Genomic DNA, 20,057 nt, shown 5'->3' with positions numbered 1-20,057 from the left:
ACTTTTTGTGACAAAATATCCGTCCATGTGACAACACTGAACTTCTCTTTCGAAAGATGGCTTGACATGGGGTTTCAATACGTAGAACACCTGTAAAGTTAACTGTGCACTGGGGTAACTTGTAAGCTGTATCCGGATAGCTATAGCCGGCCCTAGTGTAGTGTTGTACTACCATAGATACAATGTATGCTTTTTATCTTGGTCTAATATATTAGTATGGGAGACTTGTCTCAATCTGCATAACAATAAAGGTATTCCCCGTCAACGTCATTTCACTTCGGCCTAGATTTCTGACCGGAGGTATTGATAATGTCAACAAATAAAAAAAAATAAAAGTTACACGAGTATCATTTACGAATGTCATTCTTTTTGACGTCAGTTTATTTTATTTGGCCCCTCCCACCTGTCAAACACAGACGACGACAAATCACCCGCCAAACTTCAAATTGTAAGTATCGTCTGCCAGGTGCCATTCTGTACTGTCAACAGGTGGTTGTCACTGTTAGCATAAAAATGACGTTTGTTTGCGCCCATGCCCCCCGAACCAGAACTTCTGATGGTAGATTATGTGGTGGAAGTTTGCTGGAAGTGTCAAGCGGGATTATCGCTCGAAATGCAAACGTCACTTGTGGAGAATATCTCTGCAAAAACCATTACATGGCAGCAGTCCGTCTGAGATTTTGTTCAAGCCCCAAAACACTAGGATTCCATTCACGTAGTTATGTACAACTACCATTGAAGTATCACTCAGTTTTTGATGAACTTGGTCATAACAACCATAGCTATCGACGTGGTTCATACATTTGTACCAATTGTTACAAAAAAATTGAAGAAATAATTGGACCAAAAACTTCTCAGAAGAAAAAGTCAGATTCAAAGGTAAGTTGAAGTAAACTTCAATGTGAATTTGATACAGTTGGTCTCTGACGACATTTTCCCAAAATTGACTGAATGAACAATTAGACATATAATTATGATCTTTATTGATGCAATCATGAAATGAAATAATACAATGTGGTAAATCTATTTTATAACTCATTGTGTAAAAGTTGTTATACTTTACTTTGTTCAATTTGTTGGTATATATGTACTGGTAAAAAGGGTTTGACCTGCAAGTGCAGTTGTTGTTGCATGTCCCTTTATATCTGAAGAATATATTTACTAGAGTAATGAACAACAGCACTAATGAAATGACCTGTGGTTATATTAGTCATATTATTCAAAAACTGAATCTCGCTTCTATCTCACCAAACTAGACATATTTCTGCCAACCTTGTCATTTTCTCATTATTTACATTTTTTTTATATGTTGGTTGTAAATCAGTGCTCTCACAATTTCATTTGCCACAAAGCATATCAAACTACAGTCAACTGAAACATGTTGCCCATTTTTTTTTCAATATGTATTCTTACAACAAAGAGGTTATGTATGTTGCAAAACAATCCTAGAATATGCATTACTGGTTGCAGTATGTCATTGCAGATGACTGGTTGATTTGTTGCAAATCCAGACTGTTATTGAAATGATTATTCAAGACTTTTTCCTATACATTTGCATACTGAACTCCTGAGTTTTTAACAATGTATGTATGTATCAATATATACATGTTGGTCAACATTGTTTGCTAGCATATTGGTTTTGGCAGTATATCAAACTGTTTTAAAATACTTAAGTAATATAATGTTTGAGATTGTGGCACTGAAGTTTCTCAATGGACGAGTACAGTGTACTTTTAATAAAAGTTTGTGTTTGCTAGCATAATAAAATTAAGTTAAGAAAAACAACACAACAAAAACATGTAACTGACTAGATTGTCCTCAATGTTTATTAAAACACACAGAGTACTTCTCTTGATTTAACAGCATTGATATGCATGGTCATTTAACTATGTACATAGATCAGTCTTTGCTAACGGTAATTTAATGGTGTAGAAAAACACAAATCAGTGAACAGATCTGTATATCTGCATATTCTTGTTATTGTACGAAATACATATTTCTGGTAGTTTCTGTGATTGACCACATTTAATTTATGTCCAAAGTCAATATTATGAATGCAAGGAATAAATCTCTTCACATGTTAGTTGTTCCTGACTTCTATGTAGAATTACATGTAGGAGTTCCAGACATTTTTCAGCTGATGATTGAATATGGCTGTGCCACTAGTATTGTAATATCACTGAACATCCAGCAATTACCTGTAAATATAAATGCAGATATATATCCATGTAAGTTTTTGGAAATATCTTTTTTAGGAACACAAGCATATGGACAAGTCAGCACAAGGGGGTGTTGAAATAACATTAGACTACTGGAACAAAATACAGAGAATGATGTCTCAATGTCCTGATATTGGTAAGCTATTTTTTTACCTCTTAGGCTAACTACATGTATCTATTATGGGATATGTGGAATAATATCAATGTTCAAGCTGGTGAGAGAGAGTTTCTCTTGGAATAAAAAAATACAAGTAAAACTTCTTCATAATCTACCTCTGCTCTGACAGTCTTTTTTCTTTTCAGAACCACCTACATGTTTTCCACAACTGCTGGCAACTTTTCAGAAAGAATTATTCCGACACCAAAAAAACAAACCCGAGGAGAAACTTTACAGTCCAAACCAGATGAAACAATTCTGTGATGAAAAGTGTCCTGGCTTGTTTGATCTTATGGTATCTGCACTTTCCAGAGATGATCCAAGATTATCTTATGATAGGTCAGATGTCATAGAACAAAAAGCAACAGCGGCACTCCACATTCTAGCATATATGAGGTAAATTACGTGCTACAATTACGTCTTCTCTTGGATGTTCTTAAGTCTGAACTGTATGTGGTACATGTATATCTCTTTGGTGTTAGATAACTTATTCATACTGTCATCTTCCATTGTTGAAGTTGATAGAAAATTAAGCATTATGTAACTGTTAATATCTCTCCAGCTACTATTTTCCAGTAATTCACAGGCTGAGTTTATACAGTATTTACTTTTAGTAATGCATAATAATTTACATAAAACCATGGCAAAACTAATCAAGTATAGTGTTTACAACGATTCATGTAGCCATGATATGTGTCACTTTTCAACAACCATCCAACTTATGTGTTGTGCATGTAATGACAGGGATTTCCTCAGATTTTGTTGATATGTACCAACAATTATGTCATCAAATCTTTCAAATATTATATCTAAATACCAGGATTGAGTAATGAACGAGTGTGTTTCACTTTGTAGGCAATAATCATCATATGTGACACATTTCACTACAACTACAAGACCGGTCTATATATAAAGTAACTGAATAATTGTCCTCCTTCATGCAGATCACAGAAAACAAATCAACTACAGAAGGACTGTGGCCTGAATCTTATGCAACATGGTGTATCTTATGATAGTCTAATGGCTGGTCCAATACTAGGATTCAGTGCTGCACCAAACACTATAACGCTACATAGATCTAAAACAGCCAGAGATAATACTCCACTTGTTTCTTCTCTACTATTAAGAGCAAGAAAGGTAAAGTTCAGTGTATATTTCATTCATTTGTAGACAGAAAGAAATAATACAAATATACTTTCATATTGTTATCATTTTAACAGAATGATTTTAGCAGAACTTTAGCAATTCATGTGCAGTTACATTATTCTTCATCACATACTACACAATAACTTATGTTCAGCCTCACATTTCTCATGGGTGGTGCAAATAAATGTGATCTCTAAATCAACAGACAAACCAATTACAAAAATAAAATAATTGTTACTATAGCCATGACTCCTTGTGAGTTTCGCTAATTCTCCTGAAAGGGATAAAGTTATTCTAGACCATGACAGAATCCATGACGCGAGTACCAGTGTGAAAGACTATTGTCAAAGTTGCACTTTTCACTGGACTTATTTATAGTTGTGATAAACTCAGTTTTGATGTCAAAATTATTATCTTTCTTTACAGGAAAGACATCTAGTGATTCATCTACTTGATGATTTCACAAACATTCAACCAATAAGACAGGCAACAAATTTAACCACATTCAAGGTATCCAAAATGGCTTCCTCACTAGTAGACGTTCATACACAAATCCTTGCAATAAAAAAAAGACAGACTCCACACAGAACAGTACCTGTTGAAACAGCAGAAGGCACACAAGACTGTGTTGGTGGTATTGGTATTGAAAACATACTTGAAATCATGACCATGGGAATGACGGAATATTCTACTGTCTGCATCAACACATTGCCACAGTACATGAAACACCTTGATCCAGCAACCATTGAGCAATCACTCAAACAGTTCAGGTAAATGCCCCTCTTTTACTACATAAAGTTCAGGTATTAAAGGGGAATGCCACTCCAGGAAATAGAGCCATTTTCATATGTGTTGGTTTTTATTCTGGAGAGTCATTACATGATTTTACTTCACCTACAATTACTTGCAATTTCAGAGAACAGCAAGTTGATCTTGTGCCTTTATATAGGGTAGTACTGTATCTTTACTATGGGATATTGCATCATGGAAGTCTTCACAAATTGAGTATTCATAAGCTTGGAGTGTCTATACCCTTGAGTGTACAGAATCTCATTGCGCAACTTGAATATATTATTTCTACTAACTCCCATGATGCAATGTTCTACAGCAAAGATACCCAAAAGGGCACAAGATCAACTTGATGTTCTTTTGAAATTCCAACTAATTGTAAATGATGTTAAATCATGTAATGCCTCTCAAGAATTAGAACCAACACTTAATGAAAATGCCTCTATTTAGTCCTGGAGTGGCATTCTCCTTAAATGTGGAATAATATATCAGGTAACTATTGTTTTACAGCAAAGTAACAACGACATAGGTACACGTACCCTTATTAAGACATAGCTTTTTATATGTGTTACTGATCCGAACTAGGTTTTCTTGTGAGTAATCTGTAAATATCACTACCCTGTTTGTTTACTCCAGCCTAATGTACACAATACGTGCATTCGAACAGCCCTGACTTTTGGCTTGTATTTGTAAGTGCTATGACAAGATTACTGTCATTATGTGTTGGATACTACAATATGTGTCAGCTGGAATTTAAACCTTGAACACTCACAGCCTAGTATACTTACTTTCACAATGTACTTTTATGTTGGACTCAATGACAATGCGTGCAAAACTAACAATTAAATCCACTTCTATATCTATTAACCTCAGACTTTATCTTCATAAGCGTACTTAATATCTGTCCTCGTCTTTCAGGGTCTACCAACAAGAGGACCACTCAGAAAGAAGCACACTTCAAACAACATACCTCATCGACGAATTTCAACAAGACTTGCATTCTATGGAAGACTATCAGAAAGCATATGATCACATCTTTAATACATCGCAAGACTTCTTTTCATATGCTGAACAGTTTGTAATTCCTGCTCCTGGTGATTGGCCGACATTTTATTTTGTAAAGAAACTTATTGCCCAAGACAAACTTAGTGATAGCATTTTACCAATACAGGGACCTTTCCATGTTTCCCTTAATCTTCATGACGACCATGTTAAACTTTATCATTTTTTTTACAGTGACTTGTATTCCTTTGTTTTTGGGGGAAAGCTCTCATGTAACCCCAAACCATTTCGAACATCTCTTGTTATCATGGCTGCTTTTACAGGTTGGCAGATTGTACGTGATTCCATCCTTCAACATTTTCTCAATTCCAAAGACCCAGAATACCTTTGCCTTAAACACATCTTTGACGAACAGTTACCTCTTCTGACCTTTCAATACACCTCTATTTTTCGTTCAGGAAATCACAACTTATACCTTCAAATCATGCGCAGAATTTCCATTTTATTCATCATCTGGAGAAGACATCATTATGACAAATCCACTCTTTCTATGCTTTCAGACACTGACTTTTACATGACCACATTTCCTGATCTTTCTGAACTCTTTCAAACTTATTTTCCAGTCCTCACTGAGAAAAAGGTAGAAGTATGGCACTCCATTCTGCGTAGTCAAATCAAACCACACACATCACCACACACAATAACAAAAACAGCACACAGCATTGCATCAACACGACTGAACAACACATTTCACCAAAACTTCTTACATGGCTATGGCAGAGGAAATTGGCATCATGACTACACTCTCATTGCAGGTAAGACAGCCGAGTATATTGTACAACTCTTTGGGAAGGTTGCACAGAACACTGGAAAATCTTCACTACTGGAATCAAAAACAAACATACTAAAATACCAACTACCAACATTCAAAACAGACATAACTAGTAAATGCTTACCCCTTGCTTTCAGTTTTGGAATCAACAATATACCAGCCATAGATAAAGTATGTGATTTCAAACCATGTAATAATCAGGGAGATACAATCAAAGTGCTTCCCTGTGGTCATAGTTGTCATGTGAATTGTTTACAATCATCAGAAGGCAAGTGTACTGTATGTCTTCCATTACTACTTGCCAAAGTAACAGAGCTTAGTAAAAGCTTTAATGAAGCCATTCTCACTCCAACACAACACAGGATAAGAAACCAATCCAAACAAAATTACAAAGATGTGGACACCGATGACACCACTGACATAAACACCACAAAAGACAGTGAACACTACACATCACAAGCATTTAAAGACAACATGACTCACTACATACAACAATATCCACCAATACAACAGCCTACAAAAGACCACCAACATCAAAATACCCATCAACCACAGCAGAACAACAGACGATGCGCTCACTGTAGACAATATGGTCACACAAAAAAGAAACGAGGTGTCATCACATGTCCTCAATTACTACAACAAACAAGACAGAAATCTTACATTCCACAACACCATGCACTCATTAACATACATCCCATTTCCATCATGTATACTGAAGGAGAGATAAAACTTTGGGCATTGCCAAAACACATATCTCAATCTACAATTGATGGCCGTGATGGAAGCAATGCCTGTTCACTTATTACAATAATATTTGGCAACACGTATTGGAATAATTTAATCAATCATGTGTCTCTCCCACAACAGGTATTACCACCACAGTGGTTTGAGGCGACACTCACAACATTGAGAGAAGGCAACAGAGTTTATGAGTTGTATGTAAGTCAAGTTGGCAGAAATTTGTCAGTACATGAAGCAGTCAACATGTTGCCGTATATAAATGTATGTAACATAGGACCAGAAACACCTATTGATATCATTGATACAGATAATGATTCACAGACACTTACACTAACTAATCTCATATCCCAACTCACCCCAAAATCAGCAGGCATTTTCATTTTTCAGGGGAAATCCATCATATTCCTTTGTAACCTTGATTGTAGCCATATAATTATGTTTGACAGTCATATTCATGGAGATGTTGGTGCCCTTTTTCTTTCCTGCCCTAGGAGGGAAGAAATAATAGCCAGAATGTTACAATATTTTAATTCTATTGCAAATAGCACACAGTTTACACTTGGTTCTTTCACAGTATTGAGATATGCCTAGATACATACATAGTTGTGTATACTGTCATCTGCGTAAACAGAAAATAATACAAATAGGTAATACAATTGTAAGTATTTTACTGTAAAATTAAATACAATGTAGATTTGGGTCAAGATACTTTTTTAATTTTACACACTCTCACAAAACAAAAGTCTTAAAAAAGAAAATGGAATACAATTATCTAGACTTTGTAGTATTTTAAAGACACACTTGTACAATAAATGTACATGTATGTGTTGTAACCTCCAGTAGCTCCATGTAGCAGGTGAAAATTCACTGGATACTTTTTAGGCTCTTTATGTGAGCCTTGTAGGTTGTAACTTGTATTTTCATTCTTTTTTTATTAATTGTACCACGCATACCACACTCTCTGCTAGTGTGTGTTGAGTATAATAAAGATTGATTGATTAATTATAGGAACCAAGAATGATGGATGTAGATTCTCATTTACTTCCACGAGAACAAGAAGTTTACTACTCTTGACTTTTGAATGTAATGTAACTAATCCTTAGAAACTATTTTGTTAGCTAAATGTGTAATGTAAACAAATCTATACTAATACTCAGTGTAGTTTATCTTAGGAAATATATTTTATGATAAGAAGGTAAAGTTATCTGACTATCAAAGGACTTTTAACTCTTTCAATTATAATCAAAAGCTATAATGTAGCTTCAGTAAACACATTTTTGAAATTCACCTTTTGCTACTGATGTTACTAAATATTAAGAGAAAAAAAATATTGACAGTATAGTATTGTCCTTGCATTTATATTAGAGTATAGATTTTCAAATACAATGGCATTCACATTTTGTATATCACACACTGTACTTCTCATGAGTAATTTATTCAAACATATTGTAACTTCCAGTGGAATTACTAAAGGTTACAAAGTAAGGACAAAAATCAAATTATTTAAAACTAAATGAGTACATTTATGGAATTAAAGTATTGTATAATTGAGTAAGTATAGTAGTACTAAAAGAACATTTGTAAATAAACTGACTATGTAGATTAATTATTATATTGTATGATCATGTTTGTGTTTGTTCATAATTGTTTCCCAACTTGTGATTTTTTTGTAAACAATACCGTCCTGGTAGAAAGAGGATTAAAACATGGTATCAAATGTTATAAATATATTCCTTTAATGATTAATTCATATTGGTATTTTTGTGATAATAACAATCCCTGAATGGAACTGTTTACCCTTGAACATTAGGGAAGTATCATCTAGTTATTCAACATACTCATCACTAATATTAGTAATATGGTTGCTAGCAGGTTCATTGTTTACATCACGTGGGTTATACTTCCATGTTTACATATACGTGTGGTGGAGGAACGTACAGTGACAATGTGATAAACAAGTATGTAAGTCGTAACACTCATTACTATACGATGAGTGTCATTTACTTACCTGGTTAGGTGACGGTTATTCCCATTGCAAACACTCCGATGAATCGCATGGAAATGAGTCAATTTCTACGTACAAGTTACCTACGATATATCAATAATAACGCCATCGTGTTACAAATTCCATACTTGTCATGAGTACAACCATGATCCATTACGCGGTGAAGTTATACACGCTCTTCGATCATGTTTTCTCAAACTGGAACAGCAAAGGAAGTGTCCTGTTATATGTATGAAATCATTGTCCATAGATCTACCTAAAACGTGTTTTAAATAAAGTGCGTATCTCCAGAGGAAGGCAGGGAGAACGTGAGCTCATGGCGTACATGTGCACCGACCATGCACGTCCATTTATTTTCATTTCCGCATATTCTGACGCATGCGCATTGCGTTTTGAAGCGTTCAGAAACTTCATAGTGTACAACGTATTTGGCTTTCAATCTGAATACTCGACGTGGAATAAGAGGTGTTAGATTCAAAGTCACGGATAGCCTCAAGACTAATCTCCGTGAGACTACAATCTGTCATCACAAAATGTGTACGTAGTGGCAATAGCGTCCTAAAGCAAAGTCACGTGACTGCAACATAGCTTCTTAGTATCTTGAGAGATACAAGAAAAATCGCGTGATCAATAAACTGATTATGATTGCAGTCGTTAATCAAACCCAAACTGTTAGTATTTTAGGCGATACTAGTAAAAAAAGAGGGGGAGGGTAAAGGTATGAATAGAATGCAGAAAGAGATACTATGACAGACACACGTCTAGAAAGCATGAAATCGTGCCCTTATCGTTCAGCATGATACTGTAATATCAGATATTGGCAACGTCCGTCCAACCAGTTTCTCACCGTTATTTCTGAGTGTATACAGAATTTTGGGACTCAATCTATTAAAGCCAGATTAACATTTCCCATTGTGCACGCATATCCCGTTGACGTTTGACCGTAAAACTTTGAACTGTCATAATCGCTAATCTAAATTTGTGTTCATTTCTGTTAAAGTGAGTATTATTGCTGCGTAATTCATAGTTATCGATAAGAACGTCTTATCAATATATATATTTTAATCTCTCGTTTCTTGCACTGAACATGACACACATGATGATACGACGGAGTTGATGGTATACCATACGGCACGGATAGTTGATTGGTTGGCATCAGCCAACACTGACAGTGTAGTTGGTTGGTTGGTTGGTTGGTTGGCATACAACACTGATGCTTATGAGTGTCACACGACACTAAGAGTCGATTGGTTCATAAAACATAATACTAAGATTGATTGGTTGTTAGCATACAGTACGGATAAAGGAGCCATCAGTAATTACGGGGGGGGGCAGGGAAATCAGGTCCAGGCTGTTGCGTAAAATGTGACCCTCCCCCGATTCCATCGTGCTAAAAAGTGACTATCCCTCAATTTCCTTTCTCTAAAACATGTACACGTACACGACCATCCTCCTATTAAAATATTTAAAAAACATGGTTTACATGTTGTCAGACATGGAAACGGACACTAGTCCCAGAATCAATGGTTTAAAGGAATAATACTACGGCTGCCACCATGTTGAAAGTTTTACATGTAAAGGTATTGGTAATTTCCAAACTACCATCGTTGTGAATTTGTGTGAAATCGGCGCTGCATTAATCAATTTTGATCTCATTGGCTGAGGTGAAGGCCAGAACATTTACACCCAAACACTAGATGGGCACACTCAATATATTGTCGGGACCGAGGGCAACATCGCAACAACATTATCCCCAAGATAGCTTACCCAAATGTTGTCGTTCTTCTCCTGTGAGATCTCACCTGACAGTTATTCCACTACGTAGTTGTCAGCAGGGATATTTAATATGGTACCTTAACCCAAACCCTAACCCTTGCCGATGTGGTAGCAGTGGGAAGTCAAAATCCCAATATTAGACAATATAATGAGTTGTAAATTAAAATGTGCCCCTCCCCTTATCCCATTTTCTAAAATATGGCCCTCCCCGACCCCCCCCCATTCCCCGGGCCCCTCCCCTTGTAATTAGTTAAAGCTCTCAAAGAGTAATTCAGACAAAGGATTTGGCCGTGACAAAAAGGCAATACGTTGACCTAATTTCGATCGAAAGTTGATGAACTTCAAATGTAAACTGACACTGTATGTCCACCACAGTGATTTTTATCGATTCTTGTGAGAAACTTAATACGTTACATTCACTCATACCGTCATACTATACATATATATCCAACAACACATTTCTGAAATCTTTAAAAAACTAAAACATCAAACACCAACACTTTTCTCGCAGACTAATTTGTTGCGTACCTAATGTGTGTTGTTCTGGTTCGGCATATGCACTGTGCATTGACCTGTGCCAATGCCTAGTAAGTATGAAGCAAAAGTACTTTGGCTATAGTCAATTGGCGTTTAGTATAGACGGCTTCATATGGTCGGTTGTTAATACATGGCATAATAAGATATTGGTCGTGAATAAGAACTATGTGAAAGGGGCTTATAGACATTGCCTTAGCATTATTGGATTTTTATGTATGTAACGCTTAGAACAAAGACAATAAATTTGACATTGAAATGTGATACTTCTGTCGAAAACTGTCTATGTACAATGATGTATGTAGGGCTATGTACAACGCCCATTGGAATTCATGTACTATAATAGATTACTAGTATTATGTCTTAAGAGAGAGAGACAACCGACAAATAACACGACTGCCGAATTGATAAAACTGAAAACTAACAGGCCTTGTGACCGGCAAGTTTTATCTAAACACGTGTACTTTGCAGTTTTGTCTTACTTTCAGAGTTTTTTTTAGGCCAAAAGTGGTTAGATTTTAGACAGATCAAGAAGGCAGGGTATGTATTATTAGTTACGGTCTCATGTAAATGTTAAATCCTGGCGTTTGGGAATCAGATATACACCCTCTTTGCAAACGCCCTCATTTGACGAAACATCGTACAATATGACGTAACATCCCTCGCACCAAATTACATTGTATATAAATATTTGCAACAATCCTTTGCCCTATGTACAATGCTAGTAATACTAGAAACGGGTTAATTAAATTTCGACGTTCTCTAAACTTAATTATGCATATGTTTACTGTGAGTGTGGTCCTAACAATTCCTTCTTGTTATGAATACATTTAGGCACAACAAAGTCTTACTACCAGAGTGTTGATGGCCAGAATCTCGTATAAAGTCATTTCCATTTTGAGGAGACAGGATGTGCATGTCAGCTTTCCAATAAAATGTTTAACATGGATGACTCAATAACGCCGTGCGTGGGATGTGTACAAGTATCACATTTGCCTTTTTAGTTCATCGTCTCAGATATTTCACTGGTTTCGCAAGACGTTTCAAAAGTTTGATTATAGCTGTCGAATAGTTGATGGCACATATGGTCAGCACATCGAAACATCTGACGTTCTGGAAACGTGATGCGTTTTTGCATTCGTGTCTCTATTAAGTTGACATTGTTTGGGGTTTCCATGGGATTCCTTAATTAAATAAAAATGTGCTTGGATGACGGCACAACCATTTTAGCCATTGACTCCCCTACCAGCATCATTTAGCATTGTGTCCTCCCCCTCCTTCTCGTCGTTAGACACAACTCGGGCCCCAATCAGTAGGCTACCAGTGATTGTGCGATTCATTTAGTTCTACTTATATTTTGTTTTCCAGTCATTTTGATCACTTTCAATGATTTTGTGTTTCGATTGTACCATCTTGCCAATTCCTTAGTTCAAACGAAACACAATCTAGGCAATTCTGTGTGTAGAAAAGAAAATCCTGCTTTGTCATCCTCAATTGATAATCTCTGTACTTCCTATAAACACGTCTGTGTTGGTAGTCCTACAGCATGTCCAAGTCTACGTGTACATTATCCCCAAATCTGTCAATGCATTCAAAGATCAATAATCGTTTGTTTGTGTTCGTTTGTTGTTAACCTTGCTACCATGTTTAAATTAATATTTTGAAGTATTTTTTAATGAAGCTACACCAAACAGAAATCTACAGCTTAGAAATCCATTTCAAATTCAAGTATTTCGTGGCAACAGTACACCGGCTGATACTGGCCGCATTGCATAGCCTGTTTCGCACTCTGTTTCCGGACAACTCTAATCCGTAGTGGAACAGCTGTGTATCCAGCAGCAGTTTGCCGCTACCGGCATCACATGCAAATTTCCATCGGTTCCAAATTGGCATGTTCGTTTCTTTTAACAAAGACATCCACGTTAAAAAATAACATGTCAATAAATTAAATTTTCATTTCCCCGAATGTCTTCTTTGTATATTAATGTGTTACTCACATGCATGACGCTTCCGAAAAGAAAATCTTTCAATATACTAAGTACAGGGGTAAGCTCGAAACAAAGTAAAAAAACCCTGATAACTATGCTTGGCGGGAGGAGTCTTGTAAAAAGCACACGAAAGGCACATGACAAGGTTCTATTTGGGGCGTATCTGTGCGGCAACTGGCTGTATATTGTGATTGATTGGCCCTATTTAAAGCAAACATCGACACTGACAATGAAACGATTTCTGCAGTAGCCGATATAACCTTGGCACTCTTTTTGTATGAATTGCTTTCAATCCTCTCAACATTCAATTCATTTTCAAGTTCTTTCTATGTGGTATTGTTCATACTGGTTCAAATAAGCTTGTACCTAAAATAATATCAGCATACAAATTTTGCTGTAAAGCAACCTGGCGGTTAACCGTATTTTTGACGACAATTTCCGTTAAAGGTTACAGTGTGCGAATTTGTCATTTGGTATTTCTTCCCACCATAACGGTTCGATACTGTACTCATTAATACAGATCTCGTCAAAAAGTCTTACTTGGTCTAAAAAAAGGCGATGTAGTCTGTCTTGTTGTCTTGTTTCTTTCCGATTCCCTATTAAAATTGGTAAGACGGCATTGGCAATACTTCATAGGCCGGCTATAGCTAATTTCCTTTCTCGTTCCATGCTGAAATAAAAGCGTTATCGCCAGAAGGCAACTAATAGATCAACACGTATAGCCAGCCTCCCCGCTGCTGTCGCTTCTGACCTGCCTGTACAACATATACCATCCAGCTTCACTGTTTTTTTCTAAATCTCCAGCTTCTAGTTCCCATGTGTTTTCTTAATTAAAAAAAAATGTTCCCCATTTTTGCATTTTCAGAATTTGACTGGTGTATGAAAGGACACGACAACTCTTTTTTTTTGTTATAATTCAAAATGGCACAAACGATTTGCGACCTAGCAACTCATGTTGTAGTAAATTCACAATTTCTTCTACATTGCCAACACCTTTTAGAAAATAACGTATGTTGTATCTAATTTCAGTTTTCAGAATTTAAGAGCAAGACCAAACATGTACATGTTTCTTTCCAAGCTAAAAAAACACGGTGTCGAAATAATAGCTACACATACTCTAATTTCACTACAAAATGTACATTATATAGATCACCCCCCACAATATCATGTGTTTTGAAAACACTCGAACGACATTTGAGTCTGGGTTGATATAAAACGTTCAGACATTTGAAGTCAGTTCACAGAATACTGAAGAATTCTATTCCTATGCTTTTCAACTTAGGTCATTTATGCTTTAAGCAAAACAAATTCTACATGTACAAGCTTTCCAAAACTTTAACCTGAAAATACTAATTCTGCCCACTGGTTACAATTTCTGTATAAAGGTCAGTTTTTTATATAAAAAAATCACACCTTGCCTTAAAATTACACTGAATTATGGTACTAGAAATGAGACAATATCCGAATGTTGTATTAGAATGTGAAAAAAAAGTGAAACATAACAAAAACAAAAGTCGGTTTCAGTGAAAAAATTCAAACAGAATTTTTGGTTGCCAGTGGGTATGTAAGACTATGAAGATAAGACTTATAAGTGTTCCGGGTACAGAGACTATTGGGGTAGGGTACAATGACTGCATTTACTGACACAGTTTGGCATTAAGCCTCACCCTTGCACTATATATCTTCAACAATGCCGTAAACAATTTTTTGAACTCTTGAGTCAGTTCACTTCATCCAAAATGAAATATGTGGTGTCATGATAAGGGGGCATCAAACGCAGCTGTACAGTTTACCCTAACATTGTACTGTGTCTGTGAATTACAGCTATGAAAGAACTGATAACAACTAAAATGCCGGTACCTCTATGTAGTAGTAGCTCTATCTGCCTCATTAATTATGCAGCGGATTAATCATTCAAATGAAATCAGATGCAAATGTGGGCTCCAGTAAATTGAGATACTGAAATGCAAACTTGTGAAGTGAACCCTTGTCACCGTAACTGGCACAGCAAAAAAACTAAACTTTGTTTCAACGTTGACAATTTTCTCTCTCTTCGGTTTAGTAGTGTTATAACTTACACTAAAGTAAAAACACTTTGGGAAGCAAACACAAACAAGTAACTGGAGATATGTTGAAAGAAAGGCCATGTAGTAACTTTATACTCAACACTGCCAACTGTTTGAGCAAGTTATACACATACATTCAAGCAAGGACAAGTGTACAACTACCATATCTGGTTTCACTATTATCGTTATATTCTTATTTCCACTGAAAAATATCACATTATTCAAAAAAAAAAATCATTGGTTTAAAAGTACAAAATATGTGTACATGTACATGATTCTCATGCGATTTATGCAAACTATCTTTACAAAATTCTTGGAGGTAGCTTGGAATAAAAGCAACCAATTCTGTACAAGATTTTTTTTTTGGTTTTTAATAAAGCTAGTTTTGTAGTTTTGTAACTAAAATCTTTTAAAAAGTTTTCCCCATGAAACGCTACAGATTTGGCTTTCCGCTGTCAACTTAAAACTGTTTTATCTCAAATTCCCCATTAACATTTATATCAAATGTTTGTCTTTGTCTTTGGCAATGATCAAAATTTCATCTCAAAATACAACACTGGATTTTCAATTCATTGAATTGAACACACAGCACCACAGTTCATTCTCTTGCGCCAGTAAATTGATCTAAGTTAATCTAATCAAAAAACCTAGCAGCTATAGCCATGTGCTACTTCTTAGCCAGAGTAAAAGAGGCAGTTCTCTTGTGTGTGTTGTTAGTAGCATATTGAGTTGGCTTGTCTTTAGTTTGCGCTTGCTTCCTATAAATCAGCCATATTGTATGAACATGCTTAGCATACCTCTATTCACGGTCTAGTGTTCACCCAAGCAGAGAAAGCCTCAACAAAATTGGTAGTGTCTAATTTGCCTGATTCTATCCACATTAACTAGTCTATACCAACGGCATGTGAAAATGACTTAACTCAAATGTCAAAAATCAGCCCTAAATGTCTCTTATGGTTCTAATTCCAGAAGTGGGAGCTTATTCACTATACTTTTACATTCATGTTTTAATGTCTATTGCATCAAAGCAAAGCAGAGCACTGCACAAACACACACTCGTGTTTCTTTCACTACTGCATGGTCCAAGGTCTGTCATTTGCATATACTGTGTCACTATTTTTCAAAACTCTATTCTTGAAAACTCGGTCCCATTTGTAACTGAACAAGTCACATGACTTGGGTTCCTTTTGAAAAGAGTGTAAATATCAATGTTTTGAACAAGCCATTTTTTTTCATGTGCATATAACGAGTGCACAAGGTCTAGATGTAGAAAGAATGCAAACTCAACCTCATTAGCTCTATTCAGCTGACATGCTCTTTTCAAACTCTGACTGTGTTCCATACTTTGCATTTCTCAGACTGTACAATAATCACTACAGTGTATATTCGGAGCTGTCTGATTAGCTCACAACCAATGACAACAGATACAATGTCTGCGTCAGGACTCCCTCTCTTTGCACGACTGATTCAATGTATTGCTTTCATACTGCATAGTAGTAGTAGAAACGCAGCTTGGCTTGACCCACTATTTCTCTCATTGAAATTGTGTCTTCACCTCTTGTGCCAAAGTCCCAGATTAAGTACGGTCAGACATGGCAGTTGCATGATTTTCTCCAATCCCACAGTGGTGATTTTGGTACATCCATATAAGTCTATGCACGTTAGCTTCCTGAGATAGGTTGCTATTAGTCCCAGGCCTTCGTCTGTTATCCGACTACATTGGCCAATGTTTAGTGTTTTCATATCACGTAGTGTTGATACTAATCTAGCGATTCCATCGTCGGTGATGGAGCACGAACTGAGACTTATACTGGTTAAACTGTGCATCCCCTGTGCTATATGATTTAACGATGCATCACCAACTTTATCACAGAAGCTGACATCTAATGTTCGTAAATACGCACCCCCTTCCGCCAAATGGGCGATACCGATATCACTGATATTGTCACAACTCCTAAGGTTGAGTTCTTTCAGACTGGCCATCTTTGAAAGATGTATCATCCCAGAATCTGTGATCCCACCACAGAAACTTAGATTCAAACTCTGCAAATTGACAAGTCCCCTCGCCGCGTTAAGCAAGGCTAAGTCCGTTAGTTTCTGGCAATCCTGTAGCACCAAATGTTGTAGGAGTAATGTCCCTTCGCCATCATTTTTGGTCAAACCGGAAAGATGGGCGATTCCTGAATCAGATATGTGACGGCAACTTCTCAAATTGAGGTATTTCAGTTTGGTAAGTCCCCAAGCGATGAGCAGTAGACCAGTGTTGGTAATATTACAGCAACCTCCCAAATCTAAATGCTGTAAGTTGCGTAGATACTGGGCAATTCGACCGAGACTACTGTCCGTGATCTGTTTACATAGACTTAAGTTCAACACATTCAAACTCGGCATTTCTCGTACCAAGGCATGTGCCAGTCCAACGTCAGTTAAATTATAACATCCACTTAGATTAAGACTTTGTAGATTATGCATACCTTGTACAACAGAACTCAAACTTCGTCGTAAACTTAAAATCTGTACACGCCTTATTCCACGATTAACTAAACTGGGAAACAAAGACGGGTTGGCTCTTCGTAAATGCAGTTTGGCTTCCACTCCTTTCCACACCGATCGGTGATACGCCGCGTCTTTCCACTTCCGACACACTTGGGCGGCTCGTCCCTTGTCCTGAACGTCTAGATAACTGAAAATCATGGCTAAAATCTCAGGAAAAAGGGAAGAAATGTCCAACTCGCCCGGCATTTTGGCCAAGCCTTTTGGCTAACTCGATCACTGCATGCGCAGTAATAGTACCACACAGCTTCACGCTACTGAACTGGCGGCGAATGCTTGTATGGTTTCATATCACGTGACACGCTTTCAATGTTTGATCATGTGATAGAATGCAGACATGTGATTGGATCGCTGTCAATCAACAACGCTGGGTGAGCTGTGACTCCCTGCAGTTTGCTTGATTTAGTATTCATGACTGCCACAGTTTTTTACCTCAGATGCGAGGTATGTATGTAGATATAACTAGCTTCAGGCACATATCGAAATTGTCTATATTTGAACTAAGTCAAATATTGCTCGAAGACAAGAAGTTTGGAAGTGAGAACCATTTGTAAATACATGTAATGTGTTATATGATTTCGACCAGTGCGAGGTCAACACCGACTGTGGAGCTAAGAAGCAATGAATGGAGCAACCAGTCAACAGTGGTTTGAATCCCAGCACGGTCTAAATGCATGGGCTAATGGACAGAGCAGAGGAAACGTTTTCAGTAACAAATGTTATGCGTACATAGCACACTGAATCTTCTTACACGATAGAAATTCCTAGTTATGTATCCATTCAGCAACTCAAGTCAAGGAGAATATAGCCTGTCTCAAACTAAATTTACTTGTTTATTTCAATGATGAAGTGCTATGTGATCGCGTGGGAATAACATTAAAAGGCGTTATCTAAGGAAAATATCAAATTAAACATTGAAGACGGAGAGCGTTAGCTATGTGCAGCGTGTTAATTTATAATGCATGCTTAAAACAATCGTTTGACGGCTAAAATGACAAAAACTATGCTTTTCGAGTTATTTTCTTCTCGTGAAAGTAAAATATTTTGGAACGATATCATCACTATAGTATCAAACTTACGTGTAGTAGACAAACACGCGTAATAATTCAAGACGGTTTTTTTCCCACAGCTCTATTTTACAAATGGGTTGTCACCAAAGTTGGGCCTGTTTGAATGTATTGAAATACTCAAAATACATTCAGTCGTTTCACATGTCCTTGAAATAAAGACAGTATACGCAGGATGCCAACATTTTTTCAAGTTGAATTTTTCACTCGTTTTATATCTTGAATTCATGTTTCGATCAAAAGAGTTATATTAAAGGCGTATATATAGCTTTGATATTTGCCTTCTATCTTTTGATCAGAGACTGTTCACGTGTGTGTTACAACAATTGATAGATATTAGCGCCAGTGATGTCTCGAAATAACAGTTTAAAAGTTAATTTATAGCATTCCAGAATACAAATCTCGATTAAGGGAGAAGGCAACGATGAGAACTGTATACGATGCTATATCTGTTAAGATAAGGATATCACAACACGAAACAGGCATTGAATGACTTGCTAGTACGACACACTTCAACAAAATTGTTTGAAATCGTACCGTCTGCCCGTTGACAATGTTACGTTCGGCTGTACGCATTGTAATTGTTCCGGTTCAATGATTTTCAATTCGAGTACGGCATTTATTTCACTGAAATAGACAACCGTATATAATGTTCTTTTTTACTACTACAGGCTTCGATATAGAGTGGGAGTATGCAATACACACTAAAACGATGAAATAGACATTACACTAACACTGTCCTAAACATCTAAGTCTCATGCATTGGACCACGGCTCTGCCGTTCGTTTCATTTCTACTTTATCTGGCGTAGTCAATTTGTTTGCAACGAAAACAATCCCAATTTAATCAGTTCGCACAAAGTAATATCATTTTTAGTGATTGATGCTGTGTATCATTGCTATCATTTTACAACGAACAGAACGTATCCTTCACTAATGCGATCACATCATTTCATTAGTCTGCACTGCACGGTCGAGTTGGACGGTTCATACACGTATCAGAGTCAGTTTACATTTAATTCATCCAAATATTCAGACTGTTACTTTCAAAACAGCTAGGAAATCTTCTTCTCATTTAAAAAATAAAATGGTCTGGTTTTAATTATTCAATAGTTAGTTTACATAGTAATAGTGTTTGTTAGTTTGTCAATTGATGAAGTTTTTAGGAAAAATACTTCAT

The 20,057-nt window shown here is 36.5% G+C and overlaps 1 protein-coding gene and 1 long non-coding RNA gene across 2 annotated transcripts; both read right to left on the bottom strand.

Moving 5' to 3' along the window:
* Nucleotides 1-991: 991 nt before the first annotated feature.
* Nucleotides 992-9,230, bottom strand: LOC144436132 (uncharacterized). Its single transcript, XR_013480935.1, has 3 exons — nt 8,898-9,230; nt 7,246-7,376; nt 992-2,198 (listed from the first exon to the last, which is right to left on the bottom strand). It is a non-coding gene; the product is annotated as an uncharacterized LOC144436132 (long non-coding RNA).
* Nucleotides 9,231-15,310: 6,080 nt separating this feature from the next.
* Nucleotides 15,311-18,087, bottom strand: LOC144432775 (F-box/LRR-repeat protein 14-like). The gene has a single exon (XM_078121059.1). The coding sequence runs from the start codon at nt 17,998-18,000 to the stop codon at nt 16,810-16,812; it is 1,191 nt and encodes a 396-aa protein (XP_077977185.1). The 5' UTR covers nt 18,001-18,087; the 3' UTR covers nt 15,311-16,809.
* Nucleotides 18,088-20,057: the final 1,970 nt, after the last annotated feature.

Source organism: Glandiceps talaboti, chromosome 1, assembly GCF_964340395.1.
Source record: "Glandiceps talaboti chromosome 1, keGlaTala1.1, whole genome shotgun sequence".
In the NCBI taxonomy this organism is placed as follows: domain Eukaryota; kingdom Metazoa; phylum Hemichordata; class Enteropneusta; family Spengelidae; genus Glandiceps; species Glandiceps talaboti.
The sequence above is the reverse complement of the archived record's forward strand: the minus strand, read 5'-3'. Positions and strand labels throughout refer to the sequence as shown.